This window comes from Pundamilia nyererei, unplaced genomic scaffold (assembly GCF_000239375.1).
Source record: "Pundamilia nyererei isolate P.nyererei 1_Seehausen unplaced genomic scaffold, PunNye1.0 scaffold00024, whole genome shotgun sequence".
Classification (NCBI taxonomy): domain Eukaryota; kingdom Metazoa; phylum Chordata; class Actinopteri; order Cichliformes; family Cichlidae; genus Pundamilia; species Pundamilia nyererei.
Genome location: NW_005187425.1, coordinates 1060850 through 1084289, shown reverse-complemented (window position 1 = coordinate 1084289; position 23440 = coordinate 1060850). Strand labels below are relative to the sequence as shown.

The 23440-nt window shown below is 39.3% G+C and overlaps 1 protein-coding gene across 1 annotated transcript in view; it reads left to right on the top strand.

The window, feature by feature from the left end:
- Positions 1-23440, top strand: part of arid5b (AT-rich interaction domain 5B) — a 74762-nt gene that overhangs the window by 5718 nt on the left and 45604 nt on the right. The window contains exon 3 of the mRNA XM_005727331.1: positions 4198-4432. Within this exon, the coding sequence (XP_005727388.1) occupies positions 4198-4432 (235 nt within the window). The remainder of the gene's footprint in view (positions 1-4197; positions 4433-23440) is intronic.

The window sequence follows — 23440 nt, the reverse complement described above, 5'->3', positions numbered from 1 at the left end:
GTGTGTGCCCATAGTATAGAAAGATACCCACCAACTGGGAGCATGCACCCCTTGACTCTCAAGCTGAAAGTCCCGTCTGAGCGATGAGACGCTCCGCCGCAGAACGCTGACAGTCAGGAATGTCTGCCTTAATGCTCGCGCACAGTGGCGTGGATTTCTCACAGGGAATTGTTTGGAGTGATATGGAATATTTCAGGGTACATTGTTTGTAATTGGATCACCAAATATAGGATTGGGAATGTCCCTTATGTGCTGTTTTGCCACCAGTACACTATTGCATCCATATAAATTGAATGATATGGATTTTAGCGAGTTTAATTTCAATGAGATTGCTGGAGTCATGGGTTTCTGGAACAGAGTTATCTACAGTTTCGCAGCAGCAGGCTGTTTTTTATACTTTCAGTCCATTATGTGCAGTCATAGCAATAAATTCACTCAGTAATGTTTTTGGAGATATCATGCTGCTGCAGTAATAACATAAATTATTGATAGAAGTATGGAGCCACGCTGTAACACTGAGCTGTTAATGTGTTATCTTGCATTTTAACTCAACCGTAAACGGAGCAGTTTGTGTTTATATGGGCTTATTGATGTACCCACAGTAAAATTATGCCAACACATGAAGATATTTAGTGTTGTGTATAAATGCTTCTAATGCATCTGTGTCGGAAGTGTCAATGAAATGACACCAGGCTATTTGGTGTGTTGCTGATGTGGAGTGTCACCTCGTGGCTGCAGGCTTGTAGTCCTCTGACCTATATTATCAAGTGGCCTGCTGGCTGTGTCTGCCGCTTTGCTAAACTATCAACTGCCTAACTCGAAATGACAGCACAGTGTGGATGGGCGGCATTTACAGAGGAGCAGGGCCCCAAGACGCCCCAAATCAGAGGAGTGAGAAGAAGACCCCTGCAACGCTGCTACAGTGATTAATCTTAGTAAAATTAGTCAATTAATGGGGATGACAGAATATTAGTCAACAGCAGTTTAGCAAGTAGGTTAGCAGTTATTGTAGTCATCATTTCCCCTATTATTACGCATTATTTTCTTAATCAATTTTACTGACTGATACTGGAAATTTGTGGTTTCTTTGAACAATCACATTATTGAGAAGCCTTTGGTATAGCATGCAGGGGTTCTTCAGATGATCCCAATTTTGCTTTTTATGATCTATCATTATACATAAACAATAACAAGTGGATGGTACAGATCCTGGCCTGGATATCTACCAGTTATAGCCCCCCAACAAACTGACCATTGCCCTCATGTCTGATGATATTCAATCAGACTAGCTGAGGGGTTCTTCTGTTGCTAGATCAGTGCCTTTAAATTTCTCGTTTGACCCAGTAGTGTGAAAACTATTCAGGTTTCTGTTGCTGTGGTATAAGAAGCTCAGAATATACTCAGAACTGAGACATCACAACTTCTAGGAGTTTAATATTTATTCGAAAATATCAACAATGTTCAGTTTAATTTGATATCAAGTATTGAGTGGGCCCAGCTTTAAATATTTTCTCTTGCAATGCCACTTTGACTCCAGGCTAAAAGTCATGAAGGAAATAGTCATTTGTTGTAGCTGCAGTTCAGTGTTTTTCTCAGTGTAAGGGCAAAAGAGGTTGGTGCAATGCTGCTGTTTTGATCATTTCTCAACAACTTACGGACTTGGCTGGTTTTCAGAAGCCTTTTACGGAAACACAGCACATTACCAAACTCTTTACCTAAACATTTCTCAACCAAATATCATGACTTATGCAAACCACAAGCCAAAATTCATCTTCCTGCTGCAGCTCACAGACTCGCTGCTGTAAAGTTGTGCAGCCAAAGTACAGAAGGGAAAGGAAAGGCATTATATGGCAAAGTAATGGATGTAGCCTGTTTTCAGGGCTGCAGCTCTGTTCATAGACTGATTATATTCTGGACTGTGTTGACAGCTCCTGAATTGCGCTCACCTGTTGTGTTTTGCTCTCAAGCCGAACAAGTCCCCAAACAGCATCTGTTGACAGTCACACAAGGCACCATGTCATTCACCTGATTAATATAGAGGGAATGGCTGTGTGTTTTTAAGGTTTGATATAGCTGCGTGTATGCTCCGGTGTGCTATTGGGAGACTTGAATTACTGCCGTTTGACTGTTTGAGCATTCAGTGCATTATTTTAGCTGTAAATGGGTTCAAGTGCAATATTTCATGATGTTGTTTCTCAATATGCTGTCAAGAGATTGCATCAAAGTATAGTAGGTAATTCTGTAGAAATACACTACAATGTGGTTTTTGGCTGCAGGCTGAATGCTATTTACTGTTGCTCTACATTATTCAAATGGTCGGCTTTTCTGAAGGCAGAAACAGCAGTCAGTTTTTCATTGCATGGAAAGCCGGTTACAACCACCCGCCACCACTTGACAGCTGAAGACAGCTCATTATAAGAAGACCGAAAACCCATGTTTGATGTTTCTACTTAGTGAGGGAGGCACAGCTATATCAAGCTATCCCTCGCAGGCTTTTCCTTTATAAGGAAATACTGTCTCCAACTGGTTGGGATTTGATATGCCTTTAGTTGCAATGATGTGAGAACTGAATATGGGTAATTGTATAGACAGAGCACTCAGGGAGAATCTGAAACACACAAAAGCCATATGCATGTTTCTGGAATTTGGTGACAAACTCGAAACAAATACGACATTAAATGGCTAAAAGAAAAAACAGCTTATCTTAACATTTAAAGATTCACAAAGAAAGGATTTGTTCTAAAGTGTAGCTTTATTTTGTCCACACCCTCTGCCAACACACATTGATATGACATAAATGGCTGTTATTTTAATGTCGACAGCTCTTTGAGGGGAAATAAGTACAGGCAGACAGATGCCTGGTAAATTGGAGATAACCAAGGTAAACATCAGAGACCTACTCAGTGTGTCTGCGTTTCTGCCCGTACACATCTGTCCTCCAGATTTCCCTGTTTCTGTAATAGCCATCTTACAGCACAGCACTCCATTCTGTTGGTAACAAGCACTTCAGCCATTAGCCCTTCAAATGGAAACACATTTAAGCATGTCTGCTTCCTTCCCTCCTCTGGACTTGTAGTTCTTTTGAGCATGAGAGTTATTAAAAGGAGCTGAATCCACCGTAGGAAAAAAATAGGTTGAAGCACACACAGACGGGAGAACAAATCTTATTAAGCAAGCCAACTGAGCAGACTGAAGTATGTACACAAAACGTTGCCTCTGTGTCAACCATGCGCGTCACTGCTATAAATTTACATTTTATAGTTTCCTGACAGTGCCACATTAGTTTTACTGTGCACTGAAGAAACCTGTGGCTACAGCGTTTTCCTCTTCATTCATTACATTTCCGGTATAACAAATTACATTTCAACTGCTCTTCTTCACTTTGAAGGTGTAATCATAGCCACTGAGTGCATCTTGTCATTTTAGAGTATAAAATCTTAACATTCACGGTGATTATCAGGAGCCCGACTTCCTAAACGCTAATCAAAGAGTCAAAAACACCTATGTCCTCAATGACATTGATTTAGTTGCTGGCATAAATTCAATTCAGCAATCATCCACATCATCCATATTCATGGTGCGGTAATTTACTTACATTAGGGTGCATCCAAAGCCATAACGTTACTTTATGCACATACAAATTGAGATTATACACAGGCCGTTTAGCTGTTGTGTCCTGTTTATTCTATAAACTCTCATTTCGACTCTGATCTTTGGTCTAATTTTAATCCTCTCTTTTTTTACCCAAACTTTGACCCTGATTATGCTCAGCTTAGTTTGAGTAGTGGACCTGATGTGGTGCAATACTTTACTTAAGACGCTACTTTTACATTAGTATATTTCAGAGCAACACTTTCACTTTTATGAGAGTTTTTCTTCTTTAGAAAAGTATAATTTTGAACCTGTATGTGTTTTCTGTACTGTATTCTGTAATTATTTGTGTTTGTTTTAGGTTTTCTAATCTCATAAACCCAAGTTGTGTAATTATTTACACACCACAGTTGGTTATTTTTGGTCTCGGTTATTAAAAATAGCACATCTGCATACTTGGAGATGTGCTGTTTTGAAATGTTTATGTGTCTATGCAACAAAACCATTTCAGAGCCATAAAATTGTGGTGGAACTAGATGATCCATTTCCGTGGCACAGCTGCGTTTATGTAACTCGCTACGTGATTCTGCTCCTGCCTCTTTTCAGCACGAAGTAATTGCGCTGTCTGAGAAGGTGATCGTGCGACTGGAGGACCTGGTGAAATGGACGGCACCAGACTTCTCAGGATGGGACAACAGTCTCAAGGCCGAGCCGTTGAAACCCTCGGTGCTCCGGGAGCTGGGGACCAATGGGAGGAGGGAGGCCCTCCACCGCTACAGGGAGAGCACCCTTACCAGTGGACTCAACTTCAAGGATGTCCAGAGGGAGAGGGCACAGCTAGGTGAGCTCCGGCAGAGACCTCAATTTCTTTTTAGCCTTTTATGAGGTTATTTTTTATTATTTTCCTTCATTCCAAAAGGTTACTGTCATCTTTCCACTTTCTCCGGGCTGCTGTGTTGAATGTTTATGTATTTGTGTCCCATGTTCACCATTTATCATCATATGTTTATTGTCCTTTGGTTGGTTTAACAAGTGTTGTCTTGACTGGAGTAATTCATCAGTGCATAGTTGGAATTACTCCCGCTATAATGAGCTAAGAATCACACTAATACAAGCAGGCTAGAGGTAATGGCAGTGTGTTTGCCAACATATTATCATCTTACAGTGTTACAGCTCTGTTTTCTGAGTGTGACAACAACAAAGACTGCACTGCAAAAATCACATCATTCTGCTGGCAATGTCATAAATAATTGAGTTACATCAAACTGCAGTATAAGGCACCTCTGATACTGTCTTATCCATCAGTTCAGATCATAATTGGCTGTGTAGCTCAGCAGCCTTAAGGATCATTGCTGTGTGTATCTGAATGGCTGTCTGGTGTATTCATCATGTACACCGTGCCATTAAGTGTCAGTGAATGCTTGTTTCTTGAAGCAGGCTCTTGGGTTCTCACTACAGCCTTACCCATGAATCAACCCCAACGTAAAGCTGGATGTCTCTGGAGATGACTCATCTGATTCAGATAGGAAACTCTGGCATTTGAGCCTAATAATCAGAAAGAACATTATGTTCCCTTTGAAGCCTTTTCCTACTTATTTGCCTTTCCCTCACTTGGCTGTGATGCAATGCCAAATACTGCTTATAATGGTTTTACATAGCATAGCAAACATGCTTGAAATGCCATCAATTACAGTATTTCTTGTCAGATCACCAGTGCCTTTCCTTGCGATTTAAGCAAGCCAGAATTTTTTAGCTTCCTGATCCTCTAATAATTAATTTTTAATAACCATCTTATTCCTAAAGCCAACATGGAAGTAAAACTGCTACAGGCTTTAAAAATACTTTTTTTTCTTCTGTAGAAAATAGTGATTTATTGATGACTCTTGTAGTGTTTTCTGCTCAGGATCTTCCGGGAAGAGAGGCTGTTGTGTTTCTGTGTGATGCTGTAATGCCCTTGATTACTCGACATTGCTTGAATCTCATACGCAAAAAGGACAAGGCGATCAATAATGAATGCTTTGTTGTTATTCCAGTAATCAATATAGCGTGAATGTGCCTGCAGGCGCGTGTGTGTGTCTATGATTGCTCGCTTTCATAAATAGATGTGTCAGCTTGCTTCTGAAATGGTATTATGCTCCTTATTTGGATTTTCTTTAAACGTGTGGTATAGTCTAGAATTTATAGATTTAACTGTTGTTGGTGTAATAACCTGATGATAACGCTGTTGCTACTGAGAGCCTGCCTCTGTGTGTGCGTGAATGCATGTGTGTGTGCATGTGTTGCTAATGAGCAGCGCTGCCGTTAATGACTCCATCAGGCTGTTTCTAAATGCACTTGTCACTCCGATGGGACACTCCGCCAGAGAATCTGCCCAGTCAGCAGAACGGGCTCAGGCTCTGGCAGGGCACCAGAGACACACATACACACTCCGACACACATACACACATAGATGCACACGCATGATACACACCGACAATCAGTGGTGTGTACTCACTTATCCATTTGTTTGTTTGTTCACTATATCTTTGGCGTGTGTCAGTTGTTGACAGTCTAACAATATGAGAGAGGCAGAGAGTTTGGGAGAGAAATATGAAATATGCCACTGCAATGCTGCTGACTACCAAAATGAAATATTCATACCACAGCAGCAGCAGATCAGATATAAAAGTAGCCTTAAAGCATCCTGTAGCTGAATGCTTGTAATTCTGTACAATACGTTCGCTCATTGACTAAACTAATGCTTTTATGATACAACTCTACACGCTTCTTCTTCTCTTTTTTAGCCTGAAGTGGCAGCCTTCTTTATAACTTGAGTGATGCATTTGCTGATTGTTATTCTCAGGCTGATGTGTAACTATGTCAGAAGAATTGGATTGTTCCTCATAACAGGATACTGCAGCAATACCACAAGCTGCACAGAAAAGCATTGTGAGCTAAAGAGCAATAAAGTGTGCCATTGTTATCGAGGGAAACTTCTTTTTTTTTTTTTTTCCAAGTGTGCATCCTAACTTTTCCTGGCATGCTGCCAGCGTGAATAAAGTGCACTGCTGTGCATTAGTGTCTCACAGGCAACATGTGAAAAATAAAAGACAAATGTGTTTCAAGCAGCAGGAAGACATTTTTTTGTTTTCATCTGTATTACATTGGGTTTTGTGGTTTGGTAAGCGAACAAAGCTCTACTGTATTCTCTCCTCAGAAATGCGTAAAAAGTGTAACAAAAGATGCCCACATTAAGTAAAGTAATTAATTAGAAGCAAGTGACCTTTACTGCAGTCCTGCACCGTTGGCAGCTCTGCAAAACCTTCAAGGCAGAGAAATTATTGGTATCATAATTCAAATTCCAGCAAGTGTTTCACAAAGTGCCATACCTGAAATAACAGGGTGTCTTTCTTTGGTCTTTTAACAATGTCATCTGTTGAAAGTTAAGTTTTGACATGTATGCCTTGTCACTTTCTTAGCCAAGAAGGTCAAAATTAGGTAATATCTTTATGCTATATTTAAAGCTGCTGCAGCTTCTTAGCTCAGCACCAAAACTGGAAAAACGAGAAACATCTATTCTGGCTCTGACACTGTGTCTCTCCTCAAATACTTCCATTACTACACTTCCATGTAGCACACAATGTACACTTTGTACCTCATTGCATAATAGGTGATTTTTGACTGTGTCAGAGTGAACGTATTGGTAAGCTGTTGGTAGTTGCAGATTTGAATGTTAGCTCCAAATGTTCTAAATGTTTACAGCTTAGCAAGCCAATGAACACTCATACATTAATCTATAGTGTGGACATTGGGGTAACACAGAAAACCCCCCAAAAATAATAGAGTTCACAGTGTGTTTTAAATCATCTTCTGCAGCATTCTTGCAGATATAACAACTCTATGATACCCCCTGGTGCAGATATCTTTTACATACTTGAACAAACACATTCAATCTTATGTTCCCTCTCTCATGGACAAACTACTCAATAAGACACTTGCTGAAAAACAAATTGTTGCGTAGTCAAAGTCAACATGTTCACGGGAATTTTCCACAAATGACAGAGAGCAAGGTCAGGAAATACAAATAATATATTTCCCAGCTTGCCACCGCCACTTTAAGAAAAGGCACCTATTTTAGGAGTCTAAAATGTTGTGTAGATCTTTGCAGCTAAAATTAAATACATGGGAAAAACGTGTATTTTATAAACAAAGCTGGGCATTGCTTCACAAGATGGACCCATGCTTAAACATACTGTACAGTGGAACCTTTACAATCTGTCCAGTTTTGGCTAAGCACCATATATATCTGGATGTCTATTTGATAGTCCTATCAGCAGTGCTCCTCCTACCTTCTTGGACCTGCTGCACTGCATTAGCCTCACCATTGAAAGCCTTTGTACGTAGCCAAAGTGGTTACCCACCGAGGGTAAGAAGCATGTAATGTCAGTCAACTTTATGACCATTGTAAGTCCACCATCAGTGTACTAGTGCACTCACACCGAGTTATCAGTGTGAACCCGCTTGAACTCAAAATAGCAAAGGGAAATACAGAAGTACTTGATTTGAGGCAATCTGCAGTTCTGTTTTAAGAACTGTGTGGTTTTTTTCTGAAGAATCTCCAGCCCTGAAAAATTGTTGTGTTGAACTGTGTTTGTCTCACTCAAATTCCTAACTAACGATAAAGAGATAGCAAGTCTGCATGGGTGATGTAATGTATTTCGCAGTACTTATGTAATCTGTGGTGTAATTCACTTAATCAGGTAATGTAAACTGTCCACTCAGTTTATCTTGTATTGGAGTGGGTATTAGAGCTTCTTTTTACAGTTCAATCCACCAGGGATGGCTTCCCAGGGAAGTTTACATTCTGCCCCTCTATCTCTCCCTAGAGGACTGGCCTCATTTTTTTTTTTTTTCATTGCTGCCTGCCGAAATTGGTTTCTGGTCGTATACTACGAGGCCGAGTGTTTGAGAGCTGTATCTGCTGATACAGTTTGTAGGCTTGTGCTGGGAGACACAGAGTGCTGTAGAAGAAAAATAATAAAGGATTGGAGAAAAAAAGACAGAATGGCTCATGCTCACAAAATAGCTCAATAGGTTTTCTGTCTTGTCTTTCTTTAATTCAAGCCTTCGGTGTGGATGCCACTGAACAGATTGTGAGCTGAGATGATGTGGAGGATTATACAAGGTCATAGCTTGCGACTCCTGCGTTCAAAGAACATAGATGGTGTTCATGACTCCTGCCCTCACCCATAGTATGATCTGTAGGCAGTTCATCCCTCAGCAATTGGAGGGATCAGGGCTCTCCAAGAAAACACTGAGACTAAAGGAACCATGCTGGCAGAAAAAAATAGAGTGAATTGCAGGGATGGTGAATTCGCCCATCTCCTTGACTTTTTTTAAATACTGTTTCTATGCTCTAACACCTTTGAAGATTCAACCATACAAAAATGAAAATTATATGACTCCATCTATTTTTTAATTAAAAAAAAATACTACATACTATGTGCAGTGCTGCTCAAAGCTGTAATTTTGATGTTTAACCAACAAATGATGGATTGGATCTGGCAGAACATTTTCATGCAATATTCAGTTAGTAATGGAAATGAAAGCCACTTATTGGAATTCAAGGAAATTCATGTTCATTATGCAACTTTTTGTTGTATGAAAAGCCACAAATAGAGTTCTTTGAATAATGTTTCTATCCAGTAAGTGTGTCAATGTCCAAATTTCACATAACAGATTCGAATGAAAATGCACGTTATTGTGAGCTCTATGCTTAAATCATAACTGACCTTCTTTATAATGTATGCAGTTTCAAGTTAAATACATTTGGAGGGTGCTTTTGTCTAAAAGGAACTTACATATTTTCCACATCTATGCACTAGTGGAGTTTCTTGCCCAAGGGCAGCTTGGGAATTAGAGAAGCTAAGAATCAAACACGTAACTCTCGGATAAACACCTAACCTTCACTACAAAATTGAATTAAAAAATGATGTATGGTTCCATCATTTCCATACAGGATAAGCTACTTTGCATGAATACTGGTTTTGGAACTTGTTATACAAAAAGTCAACACACCAGTTTATGCAAACAGGAAATGACACTCGTACCTTCACATGTCAGTCAGAATGCAACTTCAGAACTGACACTTCAACTTCAGTAACTGACAGTTACTGCTGATGTGATTTTTAAGTGTGTATGAAGCTATTTTAAGTAAATGTTAACAGCATGAAAATTTGGACAAATTTCCCATGTCATGTCCAAACATTTTTCCCTTTCTGTGTCGTCTTGACGCACAGAATGACTTAAGGTGCCCTCTTTGCATTGATGTCGTTGAGTTGTATTGAGCTGCAGCAGATCGACAGTAACACAAAAGAGGAAATTTCACACTAAAGAGGACACGGGCACACTTTTAAGTCTAAATGCTGACATGTGGTTGAGCGTATTTAGCGATGTCGCTTTTGTCACTTACACTGATTGATCTCGAAGGCGTAATAGGCCCGTGACACGCGTACCTGGCTTTATTTTTCCAAGAATCTTTACAGCCTCGCTCACTCGGGGGATATAGCCGCTGTATACAACATCCGATACAACATCTGATCTGTATGCCAGGCTTGGCACATATACCCGAGTTGATATCCTGACAATATTTCAGTCGGAACATTTCAATTTGATGTAGAGGGTAGATTCTGTCCTCTTTCAGAGAAGAGACTGTTCACAGAGTCACAGAATGTTTATGCGGGTAGGAACTTGTGATAAGGAAACAGACAGATGCGGTCTTCTCATGGTTGATTTGTCTTGGTGACAATACAGAACAATATTTGGGACACTGAGTCACTATCACACGTGAAAGCGTTTTATGTTTCGACTGCAACGTGGGAAGGAGTAAGCAGTTTCTTGAAAAAGATAAAGACAACTGGGTTGTGGTGTTACAAGAGTAATGGTATGTTGTGACTCAGGCAAAGAAAGAATGCCATGCTTTTGTAAGACACACTGCCACTGTACTCCTCCGTTCAGAGCATGTGGCAGATTGTATCGTTTGCACTTGTTTGCTTTCCGCCCCTCAGACATATTTGCTTCCCCTTCTGCTTTTTTTTCTCTGCAGAACTAATTCTAGAAACTGTCCAAAATCTCTTTTGAAGTAATTTAATGGAGTGTTTGTATTGATTATGTGCCTTTCTCACCCCCTCCTGTTTTCTTCTCTCCTCCTTTGCTATGTTTTTTTTTTCTTTTGGGGGGTTTATGGCAGTATCTTCTTCATTATGCCCAGACCTGTAGGAGAGAGAATCACAAGCTGTTTTTCCTCACTGATGTGCTCATATCATTAATTCCCTTCTGACTGTGGCCTGGCCGGAAGCCAGAGAATTCTAAATCTGTAAGCAGTAAATTGTGTGCTGGGGTGGAAAAATCTATTAGATGTTTGAGCATGCCTCGAATTTGAATGGGAGAAAGAGAGAGAAAGAGAAAGAGACCACCCAACAGTCGAGCCATATCCTGTTATGGCTCACGCCGTAATCAAATTCAGCTTCTTTGGATAGCTATATTCATCAATAATTTGTGTTATTTTATTTCTGGATTGTCACATAATGTGTTTTTTTGGCTTATGCAATGAAGCTGGGCTGAAGGCTGGTGCATGGTTAAACAATGAGAATGGCCTCAGAGGAAATGAAGAGCTCCGTCTCTCCATTAGGGAGGCCTGAAACAACAGTTGTGTCTCTCTTCTCTCCATTAGTCAGGTCTGGAACAACAGAGATGCTATTGATGTGACCTCTGCCAGGCATCTTAAATAGACAGAAACAGAGTGAGGTGCTTTCATAATGCGCTAGCAGCTCTGCCTCCAAGACAAATTCCCTGATAGATTCATTATTAAATTATTCTTTTTAATGATTCGCTGTTATGAAAGCTCTAAAATCACATGGATAATGAGGCTTTATCTGAGGCTGTGTGTTGACTGAGAAACATTTGCTTTCTTTTCTTAAGCAAATCGCCTGCCTGTTCCAGTTACTCTGACTCATACTTAAGCGTTACCCAACCAGCAGACTTTTTAGAGAGATTTCTGTATTAGTCTATGTCAAAACATGATGTGTAATATGATGCCTATTTAAAGGATTACGGCAGCATTAATATTTCAGTGCTGAGGTTTTTTTGTACATCTCCCCCGATATGTTTCTTTCTGCATGACAGCCTCACATTCTGCCTTCAGATAGATAGATATGGATGTTTTTTTTGGTGCTGCTCAGTAGGCTTTCTAGACATCACAGATTGTACAATTAATAACCCTGCATTTTTTATGAGCATGCCAGTCCATCTGCTTTATGAATGCATGTCCTCTTCTGGACGCCCTGTTGTGCTTATTAAAAAGGCTTGAAAGTCAAACCTACAACATGAGCAGTGTTAAGTTCTCGACTGAAGTGCAGATCTGAGGCATTTTAGTTGCTTTTAGTTTCAACTGTTTAAATTTTATACTGTTTGATGATTCTACTTCGCTGCAAGTCAGGGAAAATTTGCTTTTTTCCCTTTTGATTATGTATATGATAGTTTTGGCAAAGCACATTGTAAGATTTACTCACAAAAATACTATTTATCATTCAGTAAATGACTGCTAATGCACTGATATATTATATAAACGTCAGTATAAGCTATCAGCAAATAAGATGCCATTTACTGATGGCTGCTGATATTTATCTGTTGTATTCAATCCGTTTTGCACTGGATAATTGGCAAATATGGTCTGATGAAGAGCAACAAAAAGCAAATTAATCAATGATATAACACAAAAAAAGATCACCTATTGGCCAAATTGTTATTTTTAAATATGGGCCCAGAATTTGACTTTTTTTGGCATATTATATACATATTACCAGTTACAGTAGTGAAATATATCAGTGGTAATGATATAGAAATGTAAGACTATAGCCCTGTGAGCAGCTGAATGGATGGATGGACAAACAGACATTACTAAGTTACCAAACTGGAATTGCTAACTTTACTTTAAGTGGCATTTTTTCAAGGACTTTACCTTTGCCTCATTAGTTCTTGTTAATTACTTTATAATAACATATAATTATCAGCACAGGCACATCTGTGTCTGATCTGAAGATAAATGAACAGACTTTTGCATCATCATTAAAGCAGAGATACATTAAATCTGATGCTGTAATAAAATATTTCCTAAGTGACATTTCTGTTGTTCTTACAAAACTAAACACAGATTTTATCAGTTTATTGTGAGCTTCCAAGTTGTGCGAGTTTAATAATTCCACTTGTCTCTCTTAATAATACCAGAGACTTGGCTCATTATTTTCAAGATTTGAAGGTGCGTGAATTAATAAGACTGAACTCTGCAGAACGATGATAATAATAGCTTCTTGACTTCTACAGTATGTGAGAGTGTGTGAACATTAAATAACCATTTATTTGTATCATAGCATTAGAGTGTTGGAAAAACACTTTGAGTCAGACCCTTGCCAAGGTAAAAATAGCTTTCATTGCTGATTGCGGATCAGCTTCTCAACATCCACATAATATATTTCATAATGTGTAAGGCTGAACTAAACACAGGTGCACAGCCAAGCTGAAGGGTGTAAACTGTAGTACACAGTATAGAATATAGTTCATTTCACAGCACAGAGGTACTGTAATGCATTTTTCCTCCTTTGAAAGGTAATTGCAATTTGGAAGCTTTGATAGATTCCAGACCTTTGTTGGAAGCTGTGGGAGTGTGTGCGCATAGTCACACATACTTGCCTGGGTACATAGCTGTTCTTAATGCTTTTATTAAGCCAAAGAACTACAGATGACGTAATGTGTATTTGCAAAATATCTCGTTGCAGATGGTGTAGTATGTTTGGCTTTCTTTGATATATTAACTGCCAGAGGAGTTGTATGCAGTGCCCTCCCTGCAAACAATAGATCATTGATGCTTCTCTGTCTTCTTTCTCAACCTTTCAGTCCATTTCCTTGTTATGTGGTGGCCCGAGGAGCACTTGGCAAAATGAGAGGCATTCAGCCAGCCCCTCCTCCCCCCCCTCCCCGATTTTCCCGTCAGCCATAACTCAGGGAAAGCTGTTGTTTCATTCACAGTGTCAGAGGGTAATATTTAAAGTTAACAAAAGCCTAGTCACAGAATTGCTGCCTTGTAGAGTAGGTGCAAAATTTTATTTATATTGCTGAGGATAATTACTGAATGGGAAGGGAAAAAACAGCTGTGTTGGACTCTCATGAAGAGCAAAGTATGACACACCCATGTTGTCAGGCATCACAAAGACTAACTTAGCAAGTTATTTCTTAGACAACAAAGGCCTTTGCCAAAGAATCTCTGATTCATGTTGTTTTCGTTTCATGTCAAACACTTTGTCATTATACTGTAGTCAAAGTACAACACTATACAGAACAAATAAAATATCTTGCACTGTCATTTTAGATTCCTGTTGGACTTGTTTCATAATAATAATATTAAAAAACAGCAGAGAGAAGTAAGAAGCCTTTTGGCATGAATGACCAGTGCACATAAACTTGTTATCACAGCTGGTAGATATTCTTCACTGAAGTTCTTATCAGTCCTGTGCAATGTGAGACAAGCAGCTACAAACACTGTATGTGCTGCATTACAGTAATTACAGCTCTGTTAGTAAAGCGCAGGATGGAGGTTTGCCACATCAGAGGTCATGTTCAGTAATCTGGAATGAATGAGTTTATAGCCAAGACGGCTGCAGTTTATCAGAAGTTACCTGCTCGTTTCGCCAGATACTGTGTATGTTAGGCGAATGAGACAGCAGCTATGTGAAAACTGTTTGTGTAGGACTGAGCTTGGGAACTTCAAACAGAGATCATTAGTGCTTGTGGAGAGAAAACAATTGTTAGTGGGTCTTGTTTTCTTTATTGTGGTGCTGCTGGAATGTGTAATCACAACTAATTGCACAGCAAAGAATGCAAGAGAAAATCCTACAGATTGCATTTCTCGGATTTGCTTTTGTATCTTCAGTACGGTTTATATCCATGACAGCACATAAACAAGAAATGTGAACAGATGGCACTGGTTTTTAATGACATATTGCTATCTGGAAAGTCTCCCTCTAAGCCACAGACTAAAACATCTCCCCTTGGGGAGCGCACCGCTCTAGTTGTTATCATCTACTGCTAATGTCACTCTTTTCTTTGCCACATTGTCAAATCCTCCAGCTAAATAAATGCAATGTAAATTGAGTATTGTGCTGGATGTAATTATTGAAAAGGGTTCCAGTTGGCTTAACTGCACAGGCTGTTTATATAAAGCCTTCCTCCTCTATACAGATCTGATGATAGAGAGATAGGGCGAGGGAGAAAGAGAAGTTCATATTTAATGACAGGAATTCGCAATGGAGCCATGCTGAATGACAACAACACCCCCACCCCCCCACCCTCAGCATCTCCAGCAAACACCCCCTCTCTTCTCTCTCTCTCATTACAGTTTTACCATTGGGAAACATGCCTGTCCCAAATAGCCTCCAGTATTATTCTTTTGTCCCTCTTCTTCTTCTTTTCTTTTCTTTTTTTATTCATTCTTTTACTAAAACACATTAAATTATGTTTCCTTTTGCACACTATGCTGAGTATACGCCCTGAGAAATAAGTCTGAGCTGATAATGAGGGGCCCTTCTTTGAGGAAATACACACGGCAACTTTGATCTAGAATGGCATGTAATTCCTTGCCTGACCCAATTCCCAATCTCCTGATAAGATGTGTTTTTTTTCTCTCTCCCTCTCCCTCCTTTGCTCTAACCTTCCAGCAGAACTCACTTAAATGGGAACTCGCTGTCCCATTAAAGATACATTTAAAGGCAAACATGTCATCCATTTCATTCTGCGGGAGAATGATATGTGCGGTTGAAAATGCTGTCTTCTACAGGCTGAGCCAAAGAAACTCTCTATGTATTCCTCATTCTCTCTGTTGCTGACAACCTCTGAGATTTCTGATCACAGCTGCTCAATTGAGTTTGTGTCGGACAGAGCCGCGTGACAAATGAGAGTGGCCGTCATAGCAGATAGAGTATCATCACCTGGGTGTAACAGCTTTTAGGCTTGTTTGAGGAGAGGGAAAGAGACACGGGGAAGGGTTTCACTTGTTTGTGTAGTTGAAAGGAAGCTGTATTTCTCCAACCACAGATAGTTGATTAAATTTACTCCCTGTGGTATTTGCACATTTTGGGTTCTCGCAGAGCAGCTTTTTTTACTCTCTGAATTGACTGCGCTATAAGTGGATTGACCCCCAAAACCCAGCAGTAGTCTTTCATTAGTCAGGATGCAGCCGGGGACCAGACAGCGAACAGTGTTTAGGGCCAATCCATCACCGCACAAAAGGGGATCAACATGGCACAAACTTGTCTTCCTCATCTTAAGCGACAACGTGGCCTCGAACCTCATAGCTATCAGTTTCGAGTTTACTTCCTGGTGACAGTGATAATTCTGAAGGGTCAAAACTACATCGAATTTCATTTCAGGCACAAAAGAGGAGCTTTCTGAAAGCTCATTTGTTACACGGCCCCCGTTGTTTTTTTATAGTCAAAAGAACCAATTTGGGTTTTTGACAAGGAGCCTCTCTGAATAATTCCTTCATGTATTACAGGACCTATTAAATGCAAACTTTTCAATCTGGCAATCAATAAGGCAGGCAGCTTTCCCTGGCCCTGTGCCAGACACATTAGGGCTGCGAGCGATGGTTGCTAGGGAGCTGAGCCTGCTCAGGGGAAAGAATGTTTAATGTAATAGAATCACATAAATCAACCGGAGGAAAGTGCTTGTGTTGTTTTTGTCTCTTCTCTTCTCTTCTCTTCTCTTCTCTTCTCTTCTCTTCTCTTCTCTTGCCTGTTTAACTGAAAACATTTAATATGGGTGTGTGTTTTTGAACCCCCCCTCCCACCAACATCAACCGCAAAAACATCTGGGAAGGAATTAAGCTGAGGGAAGTTGAATTTTCTCTGTATGTGTGTGTGTGTGTGTGTGTGTGTGTGTGTGTGTGCATACTAGTGTTGTATGCATAGCTGTGTGTCCTCAATCCTTGTGCCTCACACTTGAATAAATTGAGGTGAAAATTATATAAATGTTTCTCTTTTTTTATCCTTTTTCTTTTTTTTTCCTTTGTCACAGTCCGCCGCCCCACCCTGCTGAAATGAATGAGGCACTTTAGTGCTTTACTATAATTAAGAACAGGAGCCAGCATGCATGGAGGGCTCTCTTTCTCTCTATTTTATGTATTACTCTCTCTCTTTGTTACTCTCTCTTTCTATTTGCCCTCTGTACAGTTTCAGTGGAACATTTCCTCTGGGTGTTGGTGCCCTTTTGTGAGAATATTATTCTCTTGCAAGAATTAGGCATGTGCACGTAAAAGCCAGACTCTCACATACTAAGTCATACTCACTCCACCCATCTGATACTTTTTTAATATCACAGCCTTCACGCAGAGCAGCAGATGTGATCAGCTTGAATTCCTGATGGGTACAGTTCATTCACCTTCTTGTGTTGGAGCACATAACGCTTTTTAGCTATCCGCCGGTAAGCTCAATGTGTTCCAAACAGTCATATTTATAACAAAATATCCCTAAGTAAACTGCGCCTGTGTCAGTCTCCACCTTGTGACAAACCTGCTTCCACATTGTTTGTCAGCTTTGAAATTCTGCTGTGGTTTACTTGCTTCGCAGCTTGTCACTGAAACACTTTCGCAATAAACAAAAGACCAGACTTCGTGCTCAACAGGGTGTATTAAAATATAAAACATTCTGGTGAAAACATGAATGTCGGGAACAAACTATGTTTGCAAACGCAGCTAAAAGGCAGTAAATGCTTCTGAGAGGCTTTTGCAAACATTTATTTGTAACAATCACAGATTACAATAGTGCTCATGTGAGGGGTGGGGCAAAATATCTATATAGCAGCATATGCAGTGATACATTATACTGGCAGTAAATAATGATATTTTATATAAATAATGCAGGTGAGAAAATACAGTTTGTTCAAAGCATTATACAGAAAGCAAATCAGATCAGAGTGCTAATTTAAGAAGCTGACTTTAAAAAATGTACTAATAATAATACACACCAGCTGAGGTTGAACTGCTTTGTGCTCCTCCAAATGCCCCAGTTTCAAGCAAATAGTTTACTGTGTATTTGTCCTTTTGCCCAATTTCTGGCCACTGAGTGATGTGTGAATACAACAGCTAACAATGATAAACTTATAACAGTGGGCATGTTAACAAACAGACACGGGGCAACAACAGCACTTGGATTAATTTTGTAAAAATAATTTCCATACTCTGCTTGTTTCCACTCTGTTTTGATCTCCACCAATTCTTGAGGGAAAATATCTGGATCTTCAGCTGCTAAATGCTAAGCTGTGTTCACCAGCTGTATACTGTGTTGGTATGCTTGAGGTAATGAATTGCTTAGTAGGTTTTTAGGGCATCCAGCTGTGCACAAAGATGCAAGCGTGTTGACGTTAAAACCAAAACATGAAAGAAGCTTAAAGAAGCTAAAATGGCTCAGGTGAGAGGTTTTTTTATTGATTAGTCACTAAAAATGAACTGTTTCGTATTAGACGTTGGGATGTAATTGTTTGCTAATACGGCATAAAAACGGGTGGCTGCTCGTGTAGGAATAGTCTTCAGTTCAGTACAGTTCAGCTACATGATCATTTTCGTTATAGTTGATTTATGGGCGACTCTGCATGAATTTGTCATATCTGTTCTGAGAAAGGAAATAAATTGTCAAAAAATGTCCTGATTTAAATCATCTGAGCCAACTCACTGTGATAGTTAGATTTCAGCTTGTCTTTTGATCTAAAAGGCAGAACGTATGCTGTGTACATTGTGTGCATTTGTCTGTGAGAGCACAGCTTGCAGCTGATATAATGAGCAGGGGAGAGGCGAGTCAGTGTGTGTGACTGATGCAATGTTGATGATGGACGGCCACTGAGTCATTTGCAAACACAGTTTGTTATTTTGTGCAAATCCATTAAACAAATTTGAAATATTGTTTCAATTTTACTCCCTTTAAAGAAAATAAACTGTGCGTTAGTGTCTGTGTGATGGCTTTGCTTTGTTTTACTCTACTATAGTGATTTATTGATGCTGCTGCATCCCCGGTGTGATTAATGTGATTTTGTTTACTGCACAGACTAGGTTGCAATTAGCGAAATGTTCTAGCACATTTTGTTTTATCCCAGATAGTGTAGTCATTCACAGATTGGATAGGCGATGAATCATGCAAATTCAACGAATTTATTTCATTGTTTTATGTAATTCTGTCTTCATTGAAAACATGAGGTTGCCTGTAGTGTAAATGTGATGCCCCCCACACATCATTTCCATTTGGTGTCATTGACAGATGCCGTTCCCTCTTTATTTGGTCAGGTTTCAATAACCTGAAACCAACAGCCAGATCGGGCGCCTGCTGTCTCTCAGTGTCATGTCCCCTCATTGAAAAGTAGGAGAGAGAAAGGAGGTGAATAAATCAGAGCTGTGTTATATATTATGAGAAGAGGCTAAATGGAAACAGGGCAGTTTCGAAGATCAATACAGAGCACAGAGAAGAGAGCCCACAGCATGGAGGGAGAATACCAAACAAGAACCTACTTTTCTTTACTTTCCCTACTTATTTTCTGCCCCCTTTCTTCACCGCAGCCTCACTTGTCCCTATATTTTAAGCTTTTGGGCTTGTTTTGGTGTTACCGTGGGATTAAAAAAGGAAGGAAAAAAAAATCAAATATGAAAGTGACATTATTGGCTCTGGGTTACATGCCTTGCCATTTCTCGCCAACCCCACAAAAGCAGCAGGGGGATCCAGTAAATTCCTTGGCCGAGCAGATAATGTGGAAATGTTGACAACAGCAAATTTGAGCAGAGTGAGTGATTTAAGGACTACAGCGGGTGACAGAGAGCATGAGAGTAATGGTTTTCAGCTTCTTCCTGCTTGTCTGTGACAAGAGAAATGAGCACACTTGCTTGAAAGATCTTGTCAGAGCTTGTGGGCAGTTTGAATATTTTTAAGCTTGGTTGAATGTAAATGACACAGTTTACATGAGTAGCATTTGGTTTTTAATTAGCTAGCACAGATCTGCTTTTAACTGTCAACAACCCTCGTATTACAACTAGTTTTATTCCCAACTTTCAAAGCCGCTACAGAAATTCTCCAATGAAAAGCAGAGGAGCTCAAAGATGCGGCAAATAGATCACCCTTTTATTTTGCTGGTTTTGAAATTTATTTTGCTGGTTTTGAAATTCAATGATATCAATGATGTTTCATCTGCCAGAGCAGCTGCTTCAACCTCAACTAATGAGTTTCTTGTTGAATGCAGCATTTCTGAGATTTTGATTATGATGACTCGTTTATCATGCTTGTTATTAAAGAGAAATTCTTCATTTGGTGTAATTACACAAAATATGTTATAGTGGCTGAGCTTCTTCTCATCATACTTATTCCTGTACAGTGGGACCACAGTACAATCTCCTTTCATCCCTTTTTATGCACATGGATTACTGCATGTTGCTTTTATTATGCTGTGGTAGAAGTAAAAACCCTTATTTTTACTTTACACACTACCTCATTAGAGCTACTGTATGCTCTAGATAGTTGTTTTATTAAATATGTTCATTAAACATGTCGTGCAGCACATCATCGCACATATTAACTAATATGTAAATGCCATTTTATAATGCTTATAAAAGAAATAGAAAGTCATACTATTTGGTGTGACCAAAAGTTTGTACAATATCTCTTTATAAGTGGGTCTTTATATAGGTTCCCAAAAGTTCATTGTTCTGTTTGTAGAATTTAAAACCTTTAAATGTCATCATAAAATGAGAAATAAAGCACAAATAAAACCACACACCCACAATAATATGTATTCTGCACACAGACTCTGTTAACAGAGAATTTGGCACAGGGCTAGAGAATTAGCACTTAACAGGCTCTCTGTTCCGCTTTTCGGTTAGATGTAATGCAACTTTTTGTTGCCGCTGTCTTATTTTAATGTTTCCACAGCTGAGCTGTGAAGTGCAGCTTTGAAAACAATCTATTCTTGCGAACCTTGTGGTACAAATTATTCTTAAGTCAGATGAAACACCTTTAAGTCCTTCCTTGACTCACCTGGCTCGATGTCACTGTGGGTGGAGTAGATGTATGACTATAGCTGTATTTGAACAATTCACGTCATGCAAGACACTATAACTGGCATACCGGTACAGCTGACATACCATATAGCACAACTCATAAGACCTTGCTGTCATTAGTGCAAAAAGAAGTTGAGTAATTTTATGTTTTAAATTGCAATGATGTATTCATGGGAAATTCGGTGAGCTGGATGTCTATGAAAGATGAGTGGGTTTCCAAAAGCATGTCATAGATGAGTGATTCTGAGAGGAAATCAACTTTTGGAACTTTTGTGTCTACCTCTGACAGGAGGCAGACACAGATGTTGCAAAAAAGATGACATTCATTCTTTCTATCATGCTTCACATTAAAAAGTTGCTGTTTGGCAGGCTCTCAGATTTACGCATTTCCTTGAATGCACCATCAAAGCAGATATTTCATTTGTTCTCTGTGATGGATTTCCAAATGAATTATCAGCAACTTTACCCTGCAAGTTGAGTCTCATTTGTTTTTCCATTTTATTTGTTGAATAAAGAACAGCGGCTGCCGATAAGCCAGGAAATCAGGACTATCAAATCTTGTGTTCCGGCCCTTTAAAAAGGAAATACTACATCTGGTGTACAGTTGTTTTATTTCACATGTTCAAACCAAAAGTATAAAAAGAAAACTGTGCACTGCAACTTCTCAGTTTGTTCACTTTTTGTGCTTTGCTCCCCATTTCGGTTCCCTTTCATTTGTGCATCATCTGTCTTATTATTTACGTGGGTCATGACACCATTAACATAATGTATGGACTCACTGCATGCAGTCCTGCTTGTATACCTGAAACTCTAAAATGTTCCCATGATAGAAAAATAAAGGGAGAAACATTTGTTAATGTTATGCTTCCTGACTGATGTCATTTTTAAAGTATTCCAGCCCACAAATGAGTATTGCAGACTTTCTTGTATAATTGTCTTCCTGACATTAGAGGTTCGATGGCTCAAAGCTAAAACATACATTTTAATCACCAGCCCCTCACCCTGTTGCACAATTCCCGAACTCTTGCTGTAGTTGTGTAATGCCTGTGTCTGAAAAAAAAAAGACTGACTCCAGCTTGCATTTTTATTTGCATATTACAGAAATGTTTCAGTCATGCTTCTTTAATCTCGGGAATATTTTAAAGATCAGCCCAATCTTGTCATCTCAACACAGAGTGAAACCCATCCATGCTTTTGTCACATCCTGATTAAATTACTGTAATGCACTTTTTGCTTTAGTAACTCAGTCATCCTTGAAGTGTCTACAGCTTGAGCAAACTTTTTCTGCAAGACTGAATATCAAACTATAGACATATGTTAATAAAAGCCCTTCTTTTGCATTAGTACATTTTTGAATTGATTTTCTTCTGGAGGCCTTGCATACCAGAGACAAGTCTATGGAGTTGTTGAATTAGCTTGTATTAATGCTATTCTCGGTAGTACCGTAACAGAAAGCCATGAGAAAATGGATCATGGTTTTTTAGCAGTCTCTTGGACAGCTCAAATCAAAAGGAGAAGAAGTATTCTCTTTATGACTCCTTAACTAAGTTGAATTGCTGAATCTTCCACATAAACTTCCACAACAATTTTTATATGTATCTATATATATACATAGTGAATTCCTTTGATTATATTTGGTATATAGCACTATGCAAAGGTATTATGTACACTAAAGGATTCCTATCCATCAAATAGTACCATGAAGAGATGTGCTACTTAGAATATATACATTCATAAGTAATAGAAATGGGCCTCGCATGCAAAGTGATCACAAGACTGAGAATCAGCTCAAATCCAGCGATAACAGCAGGGATGCGGGGAGTGGAGATGGTAGATTTTATCTGATTGTGCAGCATTCCGGTGGATGGAAAAGGGAGACCAGACATATTTCTTAAGTAGTGGTGACTGTACCGACTAACACTGACTCCACATTGGAAACAATAGCCAACCAGATAAGTCATAATTCAAGCATGAGATGCCAAAATATTCTGCCTTTTATTCCTCGCTATGAGTTGAGCTCCAGTAATGCAACTCAATAGCCTCTCTGATTAGGGCCTTCTTGGCTTGTTTACCCCCACATCTTTTATATGCCGCACTTTTTCAGTTATATATTTGAAAAGTGCTGGTCCAAGCTTAGATAACGTTAATGCTAGCACGATGACATCATCAGCATTATATTTTGAAACTTTAGAAAGCTCCTCCAGAGTCACAGCAGATGATACAGCAGGCTACAGGGAGGTGAAAATAAGCTGAGTGTCCCTTTAAGTGTAATACGTGTTTTAAAAGCACCACAGGGGATGTAATATTTAATGATTAGTATTCCTTTTCACTTTACTGTGTACTGTAAAGTATTGGAATTTATTTTGTGCTGCTCTGACTGAGTGGTTATATTATCAGCTGTCCTGCAGAGCAGTTATGACCCTGACACTATTGTAGTTTATGAGGTCAGAAGCTTTACAGCATGTTCTGAAAATAATCTGCCGCACCGCAGCTGTTTGATCAACACGCCATACTACCACTAGGAAAGGACAGAGAGACAGAAAGAGAAAATAGAAAAGAGGTCCTCAGAGAGAGAAACAAATTGCATAATGTTCTCACAATGTCTTCAGCTCTCCAGTGATACAGCCACAGCCCCAACCAATTAGGACGCTTACATTAAGATAAGGACGTCCTTTATTTTGAAAGGTCGGGCTGCAAGAACAAAAGGAATTTTTAAAGTGTGTTTGCACT